Raw genomic sequence first — 17,829 nt, 5'->3', positions numbered from 1 at the left:
ATTTATGCCTTCATGTATTTCAACAGGAAATAATCGGATTACTGATCTAAGTTTCAAGTTGATGAGCAAATCTTGCCCACAAATCAAGCACATTTATATGGCTGATTGCCAGAAGATTACAGATGTCAGTCTTAAGACAATTTCTCCGTTGAAGTATATTCTTGTATTGAATTTAGCAGATTGTGTAAGGTAATAAATTACATCCAGTTTTCTATGATCTATTTATTTTAGTTAAATGATTTATATTCCTCTTAAGGTGAATTGCTTTCAGATTTAAATGCTCTGACTGTGCTAATAAACATATTATTAATTTATTTTAAAAATATTGCATATTTGGTACATTTTTGTTCCAAATATACCAAATATGTACCAAATGCAAATACATTTTGTTCCTGTAGCATGTTTTGAAAAATACATTGGATATAAATACTCATTAATACCCAAATCTAGCAAAGCACTTAAGCATGCGTGTAACTCTAAGCACATGAGTAGTCCCAGGCATGTACTTAAGTGCTTTGCTGGATTCAGGCCATAGTGAGGATAGTACGAAACAGAATAGAATGTACAGTGGGACAGGGCAATTAGAGTTTAAGGGTGTTTTATTAGCTTCTTGAAGATGGAGGTAATGTATTCGGACTAGGAAGTACTAGGACATAAAACTACCTTCTTTTTCACAGTTATCAGCATAAAAGCAACAAGTTGCATTACTGCAGAAATATAGATTTGATGTAAAATCTGTTTTCAAATTCAAGTTTGTATTACGTTATTAGAAACAAAGCCAAATAACAAATAGATTATGGGCCAGATCCTGGCCCATGCTCCAGAACAGCACAAAAGAACCCTAAAACTGTCCCCATTCTAGGTTTTGTGGTGTAGTGGATGTGTCAGGAGGGATGAGCGCAAAAAATTATTTAAATCTTGGTAGTGGCCCATTAAACAGTGCCATGCAATTGGGTTGCTTACTTATCTTGAGATTTCTAGGGTCATCCTCATTTTAAGGGGGCTACATTCACAAGCAAAAGGATGGCAACACTCTCATGGTGTTGTCCATCATCCCATCCAGAATACAATAAAGTTTCTCCCGAGGCTGTTGTTAATCTTCCTGATCCCATCCATCTGCTCTCGCTGACGCCCAGGATGTGTAAGCTGTAGCATCTCATCTCTGTTGTGACCTGAGCTAGCTTCCCTATTTTGTACATTGTCTGTACGTTCCAAAAAACAAGTTTGGTTTTTGTCTTGGTGTTGAGCACGTCAGTCTTCATGCCAGTGGCTTCCTTTCGGCTTTCACCACTGGCAATTATATGGGTCATTGACTCCTGAAGGCAGGGGTGAAAGTAAAATGGAGCTCTTTCCGGTATGGGACCGCTCTGTTCCCCTCCCCTGCCCAGAATGGGCAGGGCCTCGGGTGGAAGGGGCAGGGCTGGGGGTCAGCGTCCCCCACCCAGTCCATCTGAGCTCCCTGGCCCGTGCCACCCGGGGCTCCAGAGGCGATTAAAGGGCCCGGGGCTCTGGCCGGCGCTGCCGCAGTAGTGGCAGCGGTGGTCGGAGCCCGAGGTCCTTTTAAATCGCAGCCCTGGGGCAGCTACTTCTTTTACCTCCCCATCCCCTGTCGGCGGCTGGGGGGGGGGGGGGGACAAAAGGGGCAGTGATGTTAAAGCACTGCTGTGGCAGCACTTTAACGTCGCTGCCCCTTTTGCATCCCCCATCGGCGGCCCTGCTGGGTCGTCGCTGCCCCTTTTGCATCCCCCATCGGCGGCCCTGCCGGGTCGTCGCTGCCCGTTTTGCACCTCCCATCGGTGGCCCTGCCGGGTCGTCGCTGCCCCTTTTGCGCCCCCCCATTGGCAGCCCTGCTGGTAGGAACCCCAGCCAATGAGGGAGAGCAAAAGGGGCAGCGACGTTAAAGCAGCTACCTTTTACCAGTACACCGTACCGGCCTGTACCGCCTTACTTTCACCCCTGCCTGAAGGCCATCACACACAGTAATGGTCGATTTCTCCATAACGTATTTTGTTTTTTTAGGGGACAGGGTTGTTAGCCCTGTGCCTATCCCCCAGCCTGGAGGACCAGAGTGTCTGTTTTTTCTGGCCCCTCCCAAACAGGCCAGTCCAGCATGGTTGAACCTGCCAGGAGCAAAAAGCCCCTGCCGACAGAGACTCGGGGGATCATTAGAGCACACAAGCTGTCCTGCCATGACAAGGTATGGACACCAGAGGACAAAATCAACCACAATAAGACAGATATCATGACCTTTAATATTGCCTCACCATCACCAGTACGGATAGAGGATCATGTTCTCACCAATGTAGAAATGTTCACATACTTGGGCAGCACCATCAGCCAGGATGGTGGAATAAGCCAGGACATCCGGAACAGAATCTGAAAAACCAGGAATACCTTCAGGAGCTTAAATACAGTCTGGAAATCATCAAAGTACAATGCCAAAACCAAACTCAAGATTTATCAGAGTTGCGTACTTTCAACAATGCTTTATAGTGCAGAATGCTGGGGAATGAGAAAGTATGACGTGTCCAAACTGTCTTTATTCCATACAACCTGCCTCAGAAAAATCCTCCATATCTTTTGGCCCAGAACAATCTCAAACCAAGATATATTGACACAGTGCAGTCAAGAGGATCCGAGCACCATCATTGCCAGGAGACGTTGGAGATGGATTGGCCATGTGTTTCAGATGGAAACTGATTCCATCAACAGAATAACAATAAGATGGACACCTGAAGGCAAGCGAAAATGAAGCCACCTGAAAACAACATGGCAAACAGCTGTGGAAACCGAGCTGAAAAACCTGGGGCACAGCTGGGGAACCATTGAAAGACTTGCCAGAAACAGACAGGAGTGGAGGAGCTTTATCGCTGCCCTAACCGCCAGAGGCATAATGGGAACATGATGATGATTCACAAGCAATTAAATCACTTTTGGGCTTGTTGATGCTGCATCACAATGTGATAACAATGCATGTAAATATAATTTATGTTGTGTTGAGATGTACCACTGAAGTGGCATGACATTATAGTGGTGGAGACAGCTGCCTGAATTTGCTTAACACTTAGATCACATCTACACTAGAAGGATTTACCAGTAACATTTTTACCTACATAGAGCTGTTGACATTGTAACGTTGCTGCTGTGTGTGCACATTTTGCTGGTGCTGGTGCTGCCTGTCTGCACTGTGAGAAGTTGTATTGGCAAGACACACATTGCTGTGGGTAGGTTTCCCAGTGTGCACTGCATGATCTAGCACACTCCTTGTGGAACATTTAGGAAGTGCATTGTGGGATGTCAGCATTCCTGTCAAGAAATCGTATGGGAGCTTAGATTCAAGTTCCCACAATTTGCTCTACTCCAGTCTCCATCCCATAATCTCATATTTTTGTGCTGTATTTTTTAAAATTCCCACAATTATTTGCACCGGTTTTCGATCTCTCTGCCATCTCATTGGCAGAAGCATAGATGGTGAACAGAATGCTGGAGTTCTTGTTTCTGTTGTAGTGATAGGGCACCTGTGCCTGATTCTTCTGTATTTGCAGCACCTCAGAGCTACTACAGTGGCCAGGCATGCAGTCGTGAAAATGAGAAATTTGAGCAGGAGTGGATGCTGCAGACAGGGAATGAAAATCGCCAGGTACAGCAGACATTCACCAGCTGCACATGGTGGAGTAGTGCTTCCGGGCCTGTGAAATGAGCATTGAATTGAGGGATCACGTGATGCAAATCTGGGATACCTGTGCAAGTTTGTAATGCAGAAGGCCACATTTTTGGAATTGTGTGCAGAACTTGTCCCAGTCCTCCAGCACAGAGACACCAAAATGAGAGCTGCTTTGATAGTGGGGAAACAGGTGGCAATCATGCTGTGGAAGCTAACAATACTGGATTGCTATCCGTTTATCGACAATCCCATGTTAGGAAGTCTGCAGTAGGGGCTGTTGTCATCCAGGTGTGGAATATCATTAAACATGTCCTGCTACACAGGATTGTGACTCTGGGCAATGTGCAGTAAATAATAGATGGATTCAATGCTATGGGCTTCCCAAACTGCAATATGAGAGACATATCCTGATTCTGTCTTGCTTCTGAATATACAAACAGAAAGGAATACTTTTCCAGGTTATGCAAACACTGGTAGATCCCTGAGGATGTTTCACTGACATTAACACTGGGCTGTCTGGCAAGGTGCATGATACTTGCATTTTCAGGAACACACGACTTTGATGACAAGTTGCATTCACAGAGATTTTTCCTGGACCAGCGCATTCACAGTGGTGTGATTGCAATCCCAATTGTGATTCTTTGGGGGTCCCAATCTACCCTTTGCTTCCCTGGCTTATGAAACCACATGTTGGGCTCCTGGACAACAGTAAGAAAAGATATAACTATCCTCTGAGCTGGGTGCAAGATGATTGTTGAATGTGCATCCGGTAGATTGAAAGGACGGTGGAGTTGTCTCATGACTACACTGGATCTCAGTGAGCCAAATATTCCTGTTATTGCTGCGTGGTGTGTGACTCACATCATATTTGTGAGGCAAATGGGGAAACGTTACCAACAAGATGGAGGAGGGGAACTGGAAAATCTGTCTGATTTTGAACATCCAAACCCAGGGGCAATTACAAGAGCACACCAAAGTGCTGTAAAGTTGAAGGAGGCTTTAAGAGCACGTTTTAGAAAGTGTTCTGTAGTAAGCCAGTATGTTGCTTTGTGTTTATTTGTGTCACTTTGCGATTAAATTGTAGTTTGCTTGTATCTGAATTAGAAATGAAGTGAATAAATCCATGGTACGCCCACATCTTGAATACTGCATACAGATGTGGTCTCCTCATCTCAAAAAAGATATATTGGCATTAGAAAAGGTTCAGAGAAGGGCAACTAAAATGATTAGGGGTTTGGAACGGGTCCCATATGAGGAAAGATTAAAGAGGCTAGGACTTTTCAGCTTGGAAAAGAGGAGATTAAGGGGGGATATGATAGAGGTATATAAAATCATGAGTGATGTAGAGAAAGTAAATAAGGAAAAGTTATTTACTTGTTCCCATAATACAAGAACTAAGGGCCACCAAATGAAATTATTGGGCAGCAGGTTTAAAACAAATAAAAGGAAGTTCTTCTTCACACAGTTCACAGTCAACTTGTGGAACTCCTTGCCTGAGGAGGTTGTGTAGGTTAGGACTATAACAGCGTTTAAAAGAGAACTGGATAAATTCATGGAGGTTAAGTCCGTTAATGGATATTAGCCAGGATGGGTAAGGAATGGTGTCCCTAGCCTCTGTTTGTCAGAGGGTGGAGATGGATGGCAGGAGAGAGATCACTTGATCATTGCCTGTTGGGTTCACTCCCTCTGGGGCACCTGGCATTGGCCACTGTCGGTAGACAGGATACTGGGTTAGATGGACCTTTGGTCTGACCCAGTATGGCCATTCTTATGTTCTTATGTTAATATACTGTTTGAATCTGGAGAGAGGATATTGGGTTGTGGGTCACATGGAGGTCCTATAAGACAAAATAAATCTTGATTTTCACAAACCAAACTTTACTGAACAATTATAAACCATAACACTTCTACAAAACCCCACTTAAAACCATTTTTAAAAAAAAGGTGCTGAGCTTTCCTGTATGAATCACTTATCAGAGTAGGTTCACTCACTGGGGTTGAGTGGAAGGGATAGTGTGACACACTATGCTGGGAGACTGGGGGAGTCCTATGGGCCAGGCCCTGGAACCCTACAATTGTCCAAGCATTGCAATGGCTGCTGGGGTGCAAGTTTTTGGGAGATTTGTATCTGTATATGCTGTCCCAGGAGCTGCATAAGGTCTTGGTAGACTTCACTGTGCACCTCCTGGTCCTTCTGCCTCTCCTCCAGCAAGTGCTTTCTCTGTACTCCGTTGTTTTCTGGATCTTGAACCTGGAGCTTCTGAAGAGATCTGAGACCATGTCCTCCACTGACTGTTTTTTTTCCCTTTTGATCAAAGTTAGTCTTTTCAACAGGTGTGTGTGGGGGTGCCTCTCAAGGATACCTTAGGCAAGGTCACTGATAAACAACAAGACAGACAGACATTGTTAGATTTAAAGGCTTGGCCTACAGAAAAAGATAAATGAGAAAATTCCCTAAAAAGTTCCCCTAAAAAATTCACAAAAATATGAACAGGGTCAGATTTTCCAGGCTGCTTGCATTAGGACAATTCAGCAGCTCCCAGTATGGTGAGTATATTGTGGGCACTTATCACAGCCTAAAGCAGTGAGAGGGGGATGGTCTACTGTGTGTCCTTGGTAATAAATATAGAGATAGTGCAGTAAATATTGCAACATTTATTACAGGCAATGGTGATTCTCGCTAAAAAAAATCACTCATGAAGTAGTCAAAGGCCAAGGGAAGGCAACTGCTCAAGGCAACACAAAGCCACTGGGCCCTTATGCTGCTGGCCTCTTCACAGTGATGGTGCTGCCGGAATTCATTGCAGAGTGGCATGGGAAAGTTTCCTAAAGCAGGGAAGAACCAAAGCCACCCTTCCAACAAATCTCAAGGCAAAACTTAAAAATAACTGCTTTAAAACTTTATCAAGATTGTGCCAGATGATAACAGGGAGATCTGTGGCAGGATCAACACAACACTCCAAAAGTGGAGGAGAGTGGTTGCCGCTGCTTAGCCCTACAGGTCAATTCAAGGCCAAGCTCTCCAGAGCTAGCAACAAACTGTCTTTCTACACCTGGATCCAGTTACAGCATGCAAATAATTTGTTTTGGGCTTGGACTCTTGGATTGGAAAACCAAAGCTCTGCATGTTTTGAAGTTTAAGATACATGTTTCCTGTATACTGTTAGCCATAGAAAATCAGGTAGTTTGAATGAGCAGTTCCTGGATTGCTTGCAAGAATTATTTGAAATTTTCTGTGTGTTTTATTTGCATGCTCAGATTTCAGTATCAGTGTTTTTCTTTTTCTGCTTGCAATGCATTTATTTATGTTGCTCTCTTTTTTGCATATGACTGCCAGTGCATGTTGTTAAAATAAACCAGGTTCTTTGAAATGCAATTCCTTTGGTCCCTGCCCGTGCACTTTTGGACGCTATTTTGAGTGTGTGTAGGAAGATTTTTGCGGCGCGTGAACAATTTATTTTTTAAGCCATGAAACAAGTGGTAGCAGTGGGTTTTTCCTCCAGGCTCATCTGGGTTAGATTTGGCTTACACTCCTGACTCTCCGTGTTGTCTCCATCCTTCACATGCAGCCTCCTCAACAAGTTCTTCATCGCTGGCTACTGCTGGGGTTCCTTCCTTCAGGTCTTGTGAGGTGTCCATGGTAATTTCTGGGGTGATGGTGGTGGTGTCCCCATCAAGCATGGCATCCAGCTCTGCATAGAAGTGGTAGATATGGGGGCCAGCCCCAGATTTTTTTATTGGTCTCCCTTGACTCTTGGTGCAACTGACACATTTCCTTCCCCTCCACCAAGGGTGGCACATGAACCATTGACTGGGGGAGGTTAGCTCCCAGACCTGCCCCTTCCACCCGAGGCCACGCCCCTTCCATGCCTCCCCCCCCCGCCAGAGCCCAGAGGCCCCTCCCCACTGCAGCCACCGGTCCCCACCCCAGGCTAGCCCCCCCAGCCCTGGAGTGCTGGCAGCGCAGCCTCGGCCCTGGAGCGCTGGTGGCACAGCAGCAGCCCCCCTCCCATTCCAGAGCACTGGAAGGGCGGGCAGTGGTTGGCCACAGCCCCTCCAAGTCCCGGAACGCCAGGAGGGCAGGCAGTGCACAGCCACAGCCTCCCCCCCAGTCCCAGAACACCGGGATGGCAGGCAGCATGTGGCTGCAGCCCAAGCTGGGGCCACTGCACAGGGGGACTGGAGCTGCTGCAATGTTCCTTCTCTTCACAGGCTGAGGAAATTCAGGACTTCTTTCCTGGATCAGGCAGCAGCTTGAGGTTTAGCTGGAGTTTTGTGGGGAACCATAACTATGTGATCACAGAGGTGTGCTTGCCAATGGGGGCTAGCCAGAAGGGAGGCACTTCAAAAATATGCTTGGGTCTTTCAAAGTGGCGGGGGGTGGGAGAGGGTCAGATTTCCGGTCTTTGTGACACCTGGGCAGCAAAGTTTAGAGCGGTCATTGTTTCTGGAATAGTGGCATTCTGGGACTGTTCCTGGAGGACTATTTTGCTGCTATAGGTAATGCAGTATCCACTTATACATTCTACCATTGCACCTGTGCCATTAGAGGGCTTCTTTTTCATAAGCCAAGCTATCAAATTTTTCCTCTGGCTACTTATTCAAATTTGGCTAAAATAAATGATGTTGGGCAACTACCAGTTTCAGTCACTGTTTATCTGTAATGCCGGTCATCAGATGCAAATTATATATTAAATCATGTGCATTATGAAAATATGTATGTGTGAATATGTTTTTGTATTTATATTTTAGAATCAGTGATGCAGGTTTACGATCATTTTTAGAAGGATCTTCAGGGACAAAGCTAAGAGAACTGAACTTGACTAACTGTATCCATGTCACTGATGCCTCCCTCATGAAAATAGCCCAAAGGTACTGTATTATTGTGCCACCAGTATTGATCTGGTGGTAATTAGCAATTATTCTCCTAAAATATTATTCTTTAGAAAATTAAATTTGGCAAGTTATAGGGCTCAACACAAGGGTAAGTGGGTGAAATTCTGTAGCCTGTATTATACAGGAGGTCAGACTAATCTATTGGTACCTTCTGGCCTTCAAAATCTATGAAAATGATCGCTATGATGGAGAGTTCATCTCTACTAATTCAAAAAACTTCTTAAAAGCTTGTTGCCAGGTGGCAGAGCTGTCTTTAATTGTAAGCATTTCAAAGCTACATTTTTTTAACTCAATAAATATGCATAACCATGGTTGCACAAACTAATGAGAGCTGCATGGCAAACCCCCTCCACATCAAGTTATAAATATAACCTTCAATAGGAACACTGGGAGGAGGACTGGAGGAGTGCTGGCTGTATATCTACCAAAAAGTCATCTTGCAGTTGCAGGACAAGATGATATAATGCAGGCCACTGTTAGTTACTCCTCTGAGCAGGAGCAACGTTCATGATTTGCCAGTGTTGCTGCTAACAGTAGCATGCATGTTAGCATGCTGGGGGATGTCTGTGTCTTTTAGCTGGCAGACAAGACTCCTTTGAGGCCATGGAGTGTGGGCTAGGGCACTAGCTGGGTGTACCTCTACTGCTCTTTTGAGCACTAGAAGGGTTCCTATCTGCTGACTGTATACGAGGAAGAAGCTCTTAATACTTTTCTCTCTTGTAATGCACCTACCCATCAAAGAGGGGGTCTAGTACAACATAGTTTATTCAAAAAGAGATTTATTGAATTATTGTCATTTAATGTGTTTAAAATGTACAGAATTATTTTTCCAGAAAAAAACATGCATGAAATAGTAGATTTCATCCATAGTGTAGAATCAGGGTGAGCTAGGCCCAAAAGAACTGATGTAGTTCTGATGTTCAAAATATAAGGAAAACTTGGCTACAGTGTTTAAGAATATATGTTTTGAAACAGATATTGTTGGTAGTTTAACCTTTTCATTGGATCAATGTTTTTATTAAAAACCTACACTATGTAGAACAGTAAATATTCTGTAGAGTTTGGATATTTTGAGGCTATTATTACATAATCTTATGTCTTGATTACATGATCTTATTGCCACTGGCTGGAGTGACTCATAACCTTGAATGCAGACTGTCAAAAACAGGGCAGATGCCCCAAATTGGCAGTGTGTTCTATAATTAGATTTCACCTTCAAATATACTCTCTGTGTAATGTTTAGAACTGTGAGTAGCCCCATTGGACAAAATAGCTACTGATAGTACTGAGCAATATTCCTGGCAGTAAGAACTGGGCCCTATTTCTTACTTGGACGTGTAAGCAATGTCCTACAAGCTGATAAATTGCAGTCCAAGTTTCTGATGTTGGGTAGTGTTTGATTGCTGTTTGTTCTTCATATTTTGGTTGTAGTATTTGTTGGTTTCTAACTTTTGTAGCTCATACATAATTTTGTATTTTTCAGTAAGTCATGTACCCCCCCCAAATCTTACTGAAACTCAGTGGGAGCTGGGTGCCTGATTTCTTAGGCTACCTTGAAAATCCCAGCCAAAGGTATTACAAAAAATGTACATAACATAATACATTTCCATAATGAAGTGGAAAGCTCACATTTCTGTGTTTTAATTTAGGTGCCATAATCTGGCCTACCTGAATATGCGTTACTGTGAAAGCGTGACTGATGCTGGGATTGAGGCACTGGGAAACATGACCTCATTGATATCTATTGATATTTCTGGAACCACTGTCTCAGATATGGTAAAAACCCCATAAAAGAAAATCAATATGTTTCTTACCTAGATATTTTTCCTTAGTAACCCACACCCCCTTTAAAAAAATCACAGAGATATTAAGTAGTGAAGTTACCATATCTTTAAAATATTCTGTAAATCTTTGTAGACTGTTTTGTACTGATGAATTTGATACATTTCAAAAACAGTTTCATAACTGCATAGTGTTTTAGCTTAAGAAAGGGGAATGTAGTAATTGGGCTTTGTGAAGGGATCTCTGTGGGAGTTTGGAATTCAACCCCCTGACTTGCAGGCAAGCCATGGAGTTGCAATTCAGATCCTCCACATTCATTGTTCCATGCCATGCCTCTTTGCAGCTGCTATGCAGGAATCCTGGGCCTTTGGATCCACATAATTGTGAACTCAGTGCCCCTGCCCCCAAACTGCCTTACATACTGCCTTACTAAGGGGCTGTGCGCAGTGACCTTCTCCCTTCAGCACCCATCCCTCTTTGACTCAGACCTTGGAGCATCCAGGGGAAGGCCAGGAGCTGGATGAGGGATATACACATTGCCCAGGGCCTGGAGGGAATTCTGCTGTAAAGGTAATACAGACCAGGGTTGAATTTCTCATTCTATAGCCCTTTTCCAGGGAGAATTAAGCTGGTTGCAAATCAGAATTTTCATCTTTTGGGAAATTCTAATACTGTAAAAATTCTTTTCATCCTGAATCAAGACAAAAAATTGAAATATTGAAATTTTTCATGGAATGGAAAGTTGCCAAAAAATTTCAATTTGGAACATTTCATTTTGACATTGCATATTGAAATGAAAAGTTTTGATATTCCCAAATCAAAATATTTCATTTTTGATTGTTGAACTGACTTAAAATGTTTTGTCTTAAGTTGCCAGGCTTCCCAGCCAGAGTGGGGTGTTTCCCAAGACACACATGATCAGATGATTTCTATGCTGCACTATGGTTGTTCAACCAGAGGGGGAAACTATGGTGCATCATGGGAGATGTAGTCCAGTCAGGGAGCCCAGCCCATGAAGGAGAATGGAGACACGAGGCACGCAAACTACAACTCCCATGAGGCTTGGCTGCAGCTCAAACATACAGAGATTTATGTTGAACTGATCCAAAACAAAATGTTTCAATATGGTTTGGCAAATGGAAATGTTTTGACTCAGGTTGATTAAGCTTGAGGGAAAATCGAAAAAATTAGAGTAAAAAATTTCCAAAGGAAATTTTGAATGTGTGAAAACTGCATTTTCCATCGAAAACACATTTAGATAGAAAATTTGTAACAGCTCTAATAGAGAGGCCCCCTTACATTGTGCTCCAAGGTATAGCTGCTAGTGAAAGAAGCTCTGGCAAGGTAGCTTCAAAGATGTCACGTTGCCAGGAGCAGGAAACAACCATAGAGGGCCTTGGAGCCAAGTTAGACACGTGGGGCTTCCACACAGATGTTCATGGCTCTTGGCAGATTCTCCAAGATCCACAGTGCTAGGAGCCAGGTCATTTGCTCCTTCAATAGGAGTCCAAACCCTACTCTCCTGATAGAAAAGTTTGGAAGAAACTGTGAGAGAAACCTCTGCAGCAATTTCTTTCCCCTGGACTCCTTACTTTGTGTTTTAGTACAGGAGAATATGCTCTTCAGTGTTGACTCAGACCCTGTTTATGCAAACCTGTGAGCAAGAAAATCAGTGTTTGGCTCTAAAGCAGTCTTTGTTCAAAAGCAATTAAAAACTCCTTATCCTTGATGGAGGCCTAGAAAAGAAAAGAGTAACCCAAATAACAAGAGTGGGGGGGGGGGAGAACAAGGAATTTTAATTTAATTTAAAATATAATTTAGCCACTGTTGGTATTTTTATAGTATATTTTATGTGAGATTTGGAATTCTTGGAACTGTAAACTGTAAAGTTTTATAATGTAAGAATTTTCTTTTGATTTTCTCCTCTTTTTTGACCACAGTCAGCCAGTTAAGATACTATATGTTGCTTCTTATTCTCATTTACGTGCAGCAGAGCCCCATGCTGCAGGCAATCATCCAAACTCAGTTGCTGACACTACATTTTTCAGACATTCAGTTTTCCCTCCTCCCACAAGACAGATAAGTTAACCCTGAAATTTGCCATTTATCATTGTAGTATACAGTGTTATTGTAGCTGCATTGGTCCCAGGATATTAGAGAAACAAAGTGGGTGATGTAATATCTTTTATTAGACCAACTTCTGTTGATGAGACACAAGCTTTTGAGCTTACACAGGCCTCTTCTTTAGGTGTGGAAAATGTACTCAGGCCTTGTCTATACTGCCACTTTACAGTACTGAAACTTTCTCACTTGGGTGTGAAACCCCTCCCTCCCCCCCGAGCGATGCAAATTTCAGCGCTGTAAAGTGGCAGTGTAGACAGTGCACCAGTGCTGGGAGCCAGGGAGCGCTCCCCTCATGGGGGTGGGTTTTTTTACAGCTCTTTCCCAGCACTGGTGCCACGACCAGCCACGGCAGTGCTTTAAGATTGCTAGTGAAGATATGCCCTCAGAGTGTCATGGCTAAATACAAGGTGGAACAGAATGTTTAGCATAAGTAGTTAACCCATATTTCAAGGGACCATTCAAGATGAAGTGGCCCGTTAACACCTCTCCAGTCATGGGGAGGGGAAGGGGAAGAAAAGCTGGTGAGGGAGGATTTAAATGAGTTATAGATTGTTGTAATAAGCCATAAATCCAGTGTCTCTATTCAGGCCATGATTTTTAGTATCTAACAAAGTTTTGAATTTAAGCTCCCAAGCTCGTCTTTTGAAGGTGTTGTGCAGGTTTCATTGGAGAATGAGGACTGAGAGGTCAGCTATAGAGTGATTGCTTTGTGAAAAGTGTTCACCCACAGGTGATACAGTATTTTTGTCTTTTATCATTTTTCTGTGTGAGTTTATTCTAGAGCGTAGTGATTGTCTGGTTTCACCCAGATAGTTGCTATTGGGGCATTGAGTGCCATGGATGAGGTACATCACATTATATGATAGGCATGTGTAGGATCCATAGATCTTGAAAGGTGTGGTGTGGGAGAGCGTTGATCATCGTAGAAGTGGATGCTAGTGTGGGAACGTTCTAGAGAGAGTTCAATGGATGGGCGGTGGTTGGTGAAGTTGTGGTAGAAATCTTTCTGGGAGTTTAAGTCATCTGTCCAGAGGATGAAAATAACATCAATGTATGTCAGGTATATCATTAGTTTTGAGGTGCATTTGTCCAGAAGTTCTTCTTCATAGTGGCCAATGAAGAGGTTGCCATATTGGGGAGCCATTCTAGTACCCATGGCTGTTCCCATGGTTTGGACAACATGTTTGTTATTGGATTTAAGATTGTTATTGCTGAGAATGAAGTGGATGAGTTTGGCAATATGTTTAGGATGGATATCATCTGTGGGTGAACACTTTTCACAAAGTGTTTACGCTATATCTGACGTCTTAGTCCTCATCCTCAAAAGAAACCTGCACAACACCTTCAAAAGATGAGCCTGGGAGCCTAAATTCATAACTTTCCTAGATACTAAAAATCATGGACTGACTAGAGACACTGGATTTATGGCTTATTACAACACTCTACTTAACTCTCCCTCTCCCTCCTATGACTGGAGAGGTGTCAATGGGCCATTTCACCTTGAATGGTCCCTTGAACTATGTATTAATTATGCTAAACATTCTGTTCCACCTTGTATTTAGCTGTGACACTGAGTACTTTTCCCAGACCCGAAGAAGAGCTGTCTGTAAGCTTGAAAGTTTGTCTCTCTCACCAACAGAAGTTGGGCTAATAAAATATATTACCTCACCCATCTTGTCATTCATCATTGTAGTAATTTCTGAACTAACTGCTTGCAGTGGCCATTACACTGTCATTCTCTGTGCTATATACTGTACCCAGAGTATACATCATATCCTTACATCTTGAGACATGATATGAAAAGTCATCTAACAACTTTTTGTTTAATTTGTGTGTGCTTTGAGTTTTTGATGAAAGAAGGATTAATTTAAACTTATTTTATACACTTTTTATAGTAATATAAATGAAGTTCAAACAAGATAGATATGAACACTTTTAATTTAGACTTTTTAAGTACTGTGTAGAAGTTAGTTTTGAATACTGTAGTAAAGAACATCAGGTTTCAAGCCCAGTGGATCCAACACCATTAAACGGTGCTATTTAGGAGAAACCATGAGGGCCAAATTCTTTTCTGCACTCTGTACAACAAATCTCTATTGCATATTCTTCAAGTATTCTGTCAGAGGGAGTTGAGTAGGCTTGAAACATGCCTAATATGCAACATGGATTTGCACTGCAGAAGAGAATTTTGTTTTAAATTTGGGGCCTGAGCCATTAGCTGTCCTAATGATGGAGGTTAGAATTGCTGCACTGCATACATACATAATATATTTTGTATCGTGGTAAAAAATCATATGCAATCTCTGAAAATTTTTTGATTGGATTACTGGGCTGAGATGATATAAATAGGAGCCTAAATTCAAACTCCTACTGCCATATTTAGCGATCTGCCTGGTTTTCAAAACTGGCAACACCCAACAGCTTCCATTGCCTAAATATAGATCTAGGAGCATAATTTTGAGAGAGAAAAAATTGCCATTCTGGATAAAGAGGACACTTGACCTGTTGCTTGTATGGAGAAATTTGCTGACACTTGGAATTAGATTTAACAAAAGACCCATTTTTTATAGAAGAATATTTCAGGAGCCCCATTGGACCCACTGTAATGAATATTGTAGTGCTCATAGCAAATTCATTTCCACTCTGTCCCATGCCTGGGACAGTTTTAGAATCATTGCCATGTGGTGCTTGAAGAGGCTAAGCTTCTTTTCTAAGCTTTTCTTTCAAGATGTTAGGCCAGTTAGTCAAAACAAAAGAAGAGTGCCAATGGAAATACAACAAAAATTAATATTGTAAATATTCAAGCAGCAGTATTATTCTTAGCCTATGTATTTGTATTATATGCAGGGAAAAATACTTAATTTGTTAGATATCTCAGCAAGTAAATTCATGAATAGGGCCCTGATTCCACACATGCTTACGGTTTCACCCTTGCTTAAGTATCTTGCTGAATCAGGGCCCAAGATTCGTGATGAACAAAACCAAGCCGGTTCCCATTAAGAAGACATGGAATTTATGAATGCAAGAAGCTGATATGATGCCTTTTTCTGTTCTTGCTTTGTTATATTTCATAATGATATTGTGGCACCATTACTATGGAACTTATCTTAATTTGCTCATTAGGTTTCAGACTGTTGCTCTCACTCACCTGAGGCCCAACTGTGTTACTCTTGGTCACAATGTTGAGCACTTACGAGAGTAGTCCAGTTGGGACCACCTGCATGAGTAAGTACTCACTAAGGACAGCACAGTTGGGTCCATTGAAATCAATAGAACTACTTTTGAAGTTCTAGTTAGCCTGAGACAGAATGACAGAACCTGGCCCCAGATAATTTTGTGCTTAAAAACTTAACTGAAAAAATTGAGATTTCCTGATGGGTTACTACAGTTTTGATTCTAAAAAGCAGATAGGAGGAATTTCTATTCCCTGTACATATTGTGTTTTTGTGAGCCTGATCCTGCAAGCCCTTGCTTTCTCATGGGGCCTAATCCAGTGATCAGTTAACTCAATAGGAGTCTTTCCATTGACTTCAGTGGATATTGGATCAGGCCCATAGTGTTTACTCTTCCCCATAGAGCCATTGACTTCAGTGGAACTGAGTGCAGGAATGAAGGTTTGCAGGATCAGGCACCAAACTGGTAACATCAAAAAATATTGTTAATGTCAAAGGAAAATGTGAATGTATTCACTTATTTTCATTTAATAGAAGACCATCAAGGTTAATAATGTTTAAGACACTTTCCAATCAGTTACAGTGTATGTTACTTTTGGGAAATTGTTTTTTTCCCCTTTTACAAGACTTAAAACGTGCTATGATGGTAGCAAGGAAGTACCCGATACGCACATTTTCAAGCAATTTCCTGTCTGCAGTATTTCCAAAGTACATCTGCTGTACTTTAAAAATGTAAATCCCTTCATTTCTGTTACTCCTGCCTTCCCTCCATGGAAGATAGGATCCAGTATTATGTCTATGCTACCCTTTTATTGCCTTGATACACAGGTCATAACTTCATGGAAACATAAGCTATAGCCTAACATTCTTGTGTCTGCTGTTTTCATTAAAAAGGATATAAGGATTTTTGATCTGTCTAGGAACAAGCAAGTTTCAGACATATCTCAGCCCAAAGACATACAGTACAATCTTCTGAAAATAATGGGATATGAGCAAGGACATAGCCTATATTCTAATACCTCTCAAATGTATTTTATTGAAGGGAATCTTTCTCTTTTTAGTTTTACATTTCAGAATACATTTCCTTATTTATTAATAATCAAAATGGTTTTGATAAATAACACGTATTAAAAAGTCACAAGAATGTTTTTGTAACAAAGATATTGTTGTTCTTCCCCTCATACTCCAAAATGGTTGCTCAAAATTTCTCCAAAAAGTAGTTTCGGGCCGCAAGCAAGTCTGAGAAATTTCAGCCTAAAGATAAAAGTTTTGGAATGTTCTTCTTTGAGTGTTTGCAGACATGTATTCCACTCAGGTGTGTGTGGGCTGAAGCTGGAGAACATTGCTGAGCAGTACCCATCAGGGCAGCGCTTGTGCCCTCTGTCTCTTATTGCCCCTCCCATGGCTATATAAGGGCCATGCTGGTCCGTAGAAGGGCGGTGCTACCCTGACTCCCCTGCATTCCTTCTCACTGCCTGCATCTTGGGTCAAAGCTTCCTGTACAGATTTTACCTCACGGTTTTTGATGACAACAGTGAGACTGTATGTAAAGTTAGTAAGTAGTACCTTTGTAATTAGTACTTAGTTTAGAAATGAGTTCTCTTTATAATGTTACATGGATATGCCCGCACTAGGGTTTAAGTACAGTCCTTTGTTTGGGGTGGCTATCTCCAATAATGACCTCCACACGGATGTTTGTTATGTCTAAGAGAGGGGCACATTAAAGAAAAGTGCTCCATTTGCTGCTCCTTTAAGAAAAGGACTCTGGAGGCCCGGGGCTTACATATAATACAGCACCTCATGGAACTGCCGTGAGGCTGGATTGAGCCCTGGGGCCCTCTGCAGATCGCCAGGTCCATCAGTCTTTGCTGACCCCAGATAGGCTGCCAGATTCAGACTGTTCCCTTCCTCTGGTCCCCCAAGGAAGAGGATTCATAAAACTAATTGGAGCCATTCCAGAGCTCAGAGAGAATCTCCCTCCTCTTGTTAGAGGAAGGTGGAACACCACCATGTTTCTTTCGTGGGCTAAAACCCATTTCATCGGATACATGCAGTGGAAAATACAGTAGGAAGATATATATACACAGAGAACATGAAAAAAATGGGTGTTGCCATACCAACTCTAACGAGACTAGTCAATTAATTGACTAGTCTCGTTAGAGTTAATATGGCAACACCCATTTTTTTCAT

The 17,829-nt window shown here is 42.3% G+C and overlaps 1 protein-coding gene across 1 annotated transcript in view; it reads left to right on the top strand.

The window, feature by feature from the left end:
- Positions 1-17,829, top strand: part of FBXL13 (F-box and leucine rich repeat protein 13) — a 164,028-nt gene that overhangs the window by 115,869 nt on the left and 30,330 nt on the right. The window contains exons 15-17 of the mRNA XM_065423233.1: positions 27-189; positions 8,417-8,536; positions 10,210-10,336. Coding sequence (XP_065279305.1) covers positions 27-189; positions 8,417-8,536; positions 10,210-10,336 — 410 coding nt within the window. The remainder of the gene's footprint in view (positions 1-26; positions 190-8,416; positions 8,537-10,209; positions 10,337-17,829) is intronic.

The sequence above is a fragment of the Emys orbicularis genome, chromosome 1 (assembly GCF_028017835.1).
Source record: "Emys orbicularis isolate rEmyOrb1 chromosome 1, rEmyOrb1.hap1, whole genome shotgun sequence".
NCBI lineage: Eukaryota > Metazoa > Chordata > Testudines > Emydidae > Emys > Emys orbicularis.
This window is presented reverse-complemented; position numbering and strand designations above follow the sequence as displayed.